General features: G+C 45.2%; 1 protein-coding gene across 2 annotated transcripts; it reads left to right on the forward strand.

The window, feature by feature from the left end:
- Positions 1 to 456: 456 nt before the first annotated feature.
- Positions 457 to 6,232, forward strand: PDHB (pyruvate dehydrogenase E1 beta subunit). 2 transcript variants are annotated; one of them, XM_026087964.1, is made up of 10 exons: positions 457 to 528; positions 622 to 690; positions 1,021 to 1,128; positions 1,200 to 1,262; positions 1,347 to 1,382; positions 1,479 to 1,764; positions 2,727 to 2,837; positions 3,505 to 3,596; positions 4,086 to 4,227; positions 4,636 to 6,232. In XM_026087964.1, exons 1-10 carry the CDS (start codon positions 472 to 474, stop codon positions 4,779 to 4,781), a joined length of 1,110 nt encoding a protein of 369 aa, XP_025943749.1. In that variant the 5' UTR covers positions 457 to 471; the 3' UTR covers positions 4,782 to 6,232. The 2 variants fall into 2 exon arrangements, with proteins under 2 accessions (XP_025943749.1, XP_025943750.1); XM_026087965.1 differs by lacking the exon at positions 1,347 to 1,382.
- Positions 6,233 to 6,359: the final 127 nt, after the last annotated feature.

Here is a 6,359-nt window from a genome sequence, read left to right on the forward strand (position 1 = left end):
GGACGACTGAGCGCGAGCCCGGAGTTGAGCCGCCGCCGCGGGCGGGCGGGGCGTTGGGCGGGGCCTGTCACAAGCCCTGCCCCCGATGCCGAGGCCCCGCCCCCTGRCTGGGGCAAGGGGGCAAAGGCAGCTGGGCACGGGCGGGGGCCGCGGGCAGATGGGCTAAAGTGCCCGGACAGCTCCGTTTGGGGGGTGGAGGGAGCAGGCGGTAAGGTGCGGTCAGGAGCCGTCCCGGCGGGCCCCGCGCACAAGTCTGACCCCTGCGCCGCCCCGTAAACGCAGGGTGGGCCCACGGTTGGCCCCAAGGGACCGAGCCGCCGCCGCAGGGGAGCAGAAGTGGYGGCACTCCTCTGCTCTCGCGAGAGCACAGGGCGGGCGCGGCGGTTGCCGGGGCGCCGGGGGCGGGGCCGCAACGTCACTGGCGGCTCGCGGGGCCGCTTCCCCCCCTCGGCGCTAGAGGACACGGCCAAGATGGCGGCGGTAGCGGCAGCGGCGGCACTGCGGCGCCTGGCGCCGGGCGGGCGGCAGGTAGGACCGGGCCGGCCCCCGCCGCGCCGCGCCCGCCGCCACGCCGCGCCCGCCGCCGCTGCTCAGCTCTCGCCGTCTGCTTTCTCTCCGCAGGGCCCCGCCGCCGGGCGGCTGCTGCAGCTGCGCAGGGGGATCCGGCTCTCCGCGTCCGCCGCCATGCAGGTACCGGGGGCGGCGGGAGGCGCCCGGGGAGCGGGGGAGGGAGGGAGGGAGCGGGGGCCCCGGGCTGTGGGGGCGGTTGGGAGGGGAGGGAGAGGGGATCCCCTCCCGCCATGGTGTGAGGTGCCCCTGGGCTGTGAGGGGGGCTGGGGGGAGTGAGGGAGAAATTTCCCCCTCACCTCAGTGTGAGCTGCCCCCTGGTGTGTGTGGGGCCAGTTGGGGGGGGGGTTGCCCCCCTGGGGTGTGGGGCAGTTAGGGAGGGTGTGAGGTGCCCACACACACACACCGGGGTGTGGGTATTGCCCCCGCTCTGCCCGAGTGCATGTCCCACAGGTGACGGTGCGAGACGCCTTGAACCAGGCGCTGGACGAGGAGCTGGAGCGGGACGAGCGGGTATTCCTGCTCGGCGAGGAGGTGGCCCAGTACGACGGCGCCTACAAGGTGAGCGGCCACGGTTAACAGGCTGGGAAAGGCCCTCGCGCGGGCCCTGACTCCTCTCTTCTGTCCTGCAGATCTCCCGAGGTCTCTGGAAGAAGTATGGGGACAAGAGGATAATCGACACTCCAATATCAGAGGTACGGCTTCACCTGTCTCTTACCCTGGTGATCCTTCTGCCTGCTGCTCCCCAGACACTTACCCTTGGTTTCTTTCTGTTTAAGATGGGCTTCACGGGAATTGCTGTTGGTGCTGCTATGGTTTGTAAATTTACATTTCTTTACTGCTGAATTAAACTCTTAAAATAAGCCCTTTTTATGTAAAAAAAGCACTAATATATATTCTGATTTTAATAGGCTGGGTTGAGGCCAGTGTGTGAATTCATGACATTCAACTTCTCCATGCAAGCAATTGATCAGGTCATAAACTCCGCTGCCAAGACCTGTTACATGTCTGCAGGATCCATCTCTGTTCCCATCGTCTTCAGGGGCCCCAACGGGGCATCGGCTGGAGTCGCTGCTCAGCACTCACAGTGCTTCGCTGCTTGGTATGCGCACTGTCCCGGACTGAAAGTTGTTAGTCCATGGAGCTCAGAAGATGCAAAAGGTCTGCTTAAAGCATCAATCCGGGATGATAATCCAGGTGAATGCACTCAGATCATGGTAATAGCTAGCATTACTTCTTAAAAAGAATGTCTCTTCATGTTTCCCCTCACACCCCATTTAAAAAAAAAGAAAAGAAAAATGTTTAAAACTCTAAACACTTAAGACTGCTTTACTCTCACTTTAAGGTACTTGCAAAGGCACAGAGGTATTGATTCTGATACTTTTTCCTACATCATGTGGCTTGCTAGCAGTAGGCTCTAATCTTGTGCTGTTGCCAGCTATTTTATCTTTAAATCTAATTTGGTACCAATCTGGAAGCTTGGAAGAAGCATTTATGAATATATCATAAAGGCATTTAAGAGGATAAAAATCAGTCAGGGAGCAGTTCTGCATATCTAGTGTCTGAGCGTATAACTCATTTTTACAGATCTTGAAATTCAGATGATTTCAGATATTCAGATTCAGAATATCATGCCATTAACTGAAAGCAGGGCAGCCTTTTTTTCCTTTCTCACAAGCATGCATGCAAAACCTGAGACCTTTCTAAAACTAGCAATTCTGCAGAAACATTCTCTAGACCGTGACCCTTCCCATTTTCATTCCATCTAGTCTGAGTTGTACACTCAGCTCTATAAACTTTACACTGTAATCTTTTTAAAAACAGAGGCTTTGTAAGTCAGTTAGCTTTATCAACCTAGTTTGCCTAATTCACAGTTTTTGTGATTTTTTTTTTTAGAAGAACTTTAACAACCTTAAGTTTAGTATTAAGACCTATTACCATCATGTACCGCAAGCTAAATACCTGATCCTGCCTAAGACCAATTCTAATCAATTGATTTAAATTTTTTAAATAATTCAGTAGTGAAATCAAAACTGAGACTTCTTTTTTCCCCTACAAACATACTCGGCTCCTAGTTGAGCTCGTCTGCTCTAGTACTGTTATCCTCAATATAAGCCTGTGCCTGCAGAACTACAAATTAATCCAAGTTTTTTTTCTAGTTGTGATGCTGGAGAATGAACTGCTGTATGGTGTTCCCTTTGAAATGTCAGAAGAGGCACAGTCAAAGGATTTTGTTGTTCCAATTGGAAAAGCTAAAATAGAAAGGCAAGGTAAACTGAGAACACAGTTAATGTATTCTTACTAACTGAACTGCTTGAGGAGAGTTGGTGGTTGTTGTTGTTGTTGTTGTTGTTGTTTTTTAACTCTTACCCACTTAAAACACTGCTTTCCCAGGGAACAGGAAAACATTTCAAATGCTAAATGTTATTTTATTCTATCAGATGCAGTATTTTTCTGTTCCCTATATAAAGCAAGATCATTTGGGTTTTTGTCCCATTGAAAATTGTAGCTTTCTAAAAGACTTTTCCTATGTAAGGATAGAGTAGGTAACCTCTGAAAAACTTTTCTCTCCGCTTGAGAAAGTTGGGGGTCTTTTGTTCTGGGTTTTTCTGTTTGTTTTTTGTTTTTTTTTTTCAAAAATGCAAGGGAAAGCACTGTAAGCTTTCAGTTTGTTCATAATTTAACAATGAATTATCTGAAGGTTTAAAAGGAATAATCTAAGAAATATATTCAATCTCTCTTCCGTTCCCTGAATTCAAGGGTGCGGTTTGTGTCTTGACATAGTCCTTTCACTGCCATTTTTCAGGGTGTGGCTGTAGAATTCCTTACATTTATTTGAAATGGTAAATACTTAAATTTACAAGAGCATCCTAACATTACCTTGAAAAGAGCATGGGGGTAGAGGAAAAACTTAAGTCTCTCTCGTTTCTGTTCTAGGAACTCAAGTTACTTTAGTGTCACACTCAAGACCTGTTGGACACTGTTTGGAAGCTGCTGCTGTACTTGCCAAAGAAGGGGTAGAGTGCGAGGTGTGTAGGGGTTTTTGTTGCTTTCCGCTTTTCACGAACTGGGGGAAAAAAAAGCAGTGTGTCTTGTTCAGGCCCTGCAAAACTTAACTGTATTAAGTATAAACTTCTTACACTTGTAAATGCCTTCATAATCAGTGAACCAAGCATGTACACTTCATGTTTCTGCATTTGACCTTTCATCACAAAACGAAGGCAGAACATTTAAAGCTCTTCAGATGGACCTAGCTGTATGATGATAAGCAGAACAGTACACTATATAATCAGCATGGTTGTATGTAGATATAGCAAGACTCATCTATCTGGGATTTTCCGGGAGCCATCAGAAACCGTTCTGTAAAAAGTTTGCCAGGATAAAAAGTTTGTAATTTTGTTGACTTTAGTCTTATCCCCAAAGTCGGAATAGCTGAAAGTGACAAGGACATGGTACCCAAACCATAGTAACTGGCAGGCTTAGATCATAGCAAAACTGATTCTGTTGCTTTCTTTAAGGTTATAAATCTGCGCACCATTCGACCAATGGATATTGAAGCAATAGAAGCCAGCGTTGTAAAGACAAACCATCTTGTAACTGTAGAAGGAGGTTGGCCACAGTTTGGAGTAGGAGCTGAAGTCTGTGCCAGGATCATGGAAGGTACTTAGTTTTGCAATATACTTGTTGATCTAATTTGTTAGTCTAAATCCTGATGACTTCTTCATAAACTGCTTGATAAAGCCAAATGCAGATAATGAGATGAGATAAGATAAAGTTGCGGTCTTGTATCTGAGGAGCTTGAGCTTAGTCATCTCACTTGAGATGGTCACAGGGTGGAAGCTGTACTTTGCCTATGGATGAGCAGCTGTGAATAATTCTTATCCCAAGAATGTGACTGTAATAAACAGGATAGTAACTTTGCATCTAAATCTTAGTGCATGAAGATAAATGAGCAGGAACAGCTAGCTCTGGAATATTAAAACTACAAGAATGAAATTGTTTAGGACTCCAATTGAACTGAGAGAAAACCATAGTATGTGGCAAACTGACAGCTGTCTTCTGTTTCAGGACCTGCCTTTAACTACTTGGATGCTCCCGCTGTCCGTGTTACAGGCGCAGATGTTCCTATGCCTTATGCAAAAATTTTAGAAGATAACTGCATACCTCAAGTGAAGGATATAATATTTGCAGTGAAGAAAACTTTAAATATCTAAATTGTAAATACATATTTTAAAGTCCTGCTTTAAAAAGCATTAACGTTGTATGGCAAGCTGAATGCATAACTCTGTTCTACAGCTACATGAACTTTTGTACAGTGGGAAAAATATATGACCTCCCAGAATATTTATATGGCTGTGTGTATTGAGGTTATCCTCTAAGCCACACTTCAAAGTGATGATGTAGTAATGCTTACTTGTAAGTCAGCTTGTACTTCAACAGTACAAGTGGATTGGTATTACTGTATATGGAGAAATCCTATTCTAAATTCAGAGTGAGGAATAAATCCTCTATTTTTGCTTGTCTTGTAATTATCAGACCAGAGGTGTTAAACTGACTATGGTGGTGGTCAGGTGGAGAACTGCAGTGAGCAGTGGGGGGCCTGGAGCCTGCGTTAGCAAGGCTTATTAAAGATGAATGATCAAACCAGAGTGAGTTAAGCCTTGTTTTTCAACGTAACAACTTAAGTGCAACTATCTGTACAAAGTGGTTTTAGAAGTCTGTGGTATGCATTAGAGATGGTTAACATGTTTAGTTTGAAGAGAACTATTCTCTCATGCAGTAAAGCTTCTGCACAATGGCTTAAATAAAGATCCTGATCATCTTCAGTATATGATGGAAAATAATACCTAATTTTTCTTTACTAGTTACCACCTAAAGCAGTAAAAATAAGTATTTTGAATTGCCAAGATTTATGCATTATTAAACTTGCTATAGGGGCTAACAGCACTCTCAGTTACACAGTTACAATAAAAAGTAAGTCTTTTTATTCAGATTCAGTATGCCTGGGTCTAGAATGTAGTACATCCCTTGGCTACAGTTTGTAACAGATATAAATCCTCATGCAGGAGGTGGGAAACAGTTGCAGTAGCCTTCAGGCAGATCAGCTCCCACCTGTGTTTAGCAAGGGACCAGTCCTGACAAGTAGAGCTCCATTAGGTTTTTGTGAAGTAGCTTCTGTTATTGCCCTGGTACAGGGTAAAAGCTGCCTCCAGGAGCTGTGCAGTGTGGCTCGCTCCGTACCAAGGATAAACTGCCTTTGACAGTTAACTGCTGGGGAGGAGATACTTACTTACCTTCGTAGGTAGACAGAAGAGCTCAGGTCTTGTTTCAGTTACAGGCCAGGAACCTGTCAGAACTAAACTTTCATTGTATTTCCTGTTAGCGGAAGTGCTATCAAATTCTTTGGAAGTCTGGCTTGCAGGTGAAATCCTAGCTGAACGCACCCGCCACCACACTGCTGGAGGAATTCCATTAACATTTTAATAAAAATGACTGAATAGCACAGGTTACATGAAACTTTGTACAGACATTCTCTGCATAGTAACAAACACTGATGTACTTGAATTTAAAAATGGATTATCTATAATCCTTTAAAGTGCAATTTATTTAAGGTTTTAAGCAAATCAAAAAGGATCTTTCAATAAAGTTTAAACTGTAAAATTCACTTGAATTAACCTTGTATTTAATTAAACCATGAATAATATCCCAATGCCCCATTAACTCCCATTTCAACTGTTTCCTCATTTAAAAACACTTTCCCTTAGACTTACAGGTAGGATGTCCATTTAAAC

This window comes from Apteryx rowi, unplaced genomic scaffold (assembly GCF_003343035.1).
Source record: "Apteryx rowi isolate R43461 unplaced genomic scaffold, aptRow1 scaffold_75, whole genome shotgun sequence".
Lineage (NCBI taxonomy): Eukaryota > Metazoa > Chordata > Aves > Apterygiformes > Apterygidae > Apteryx > Apteryx rowi.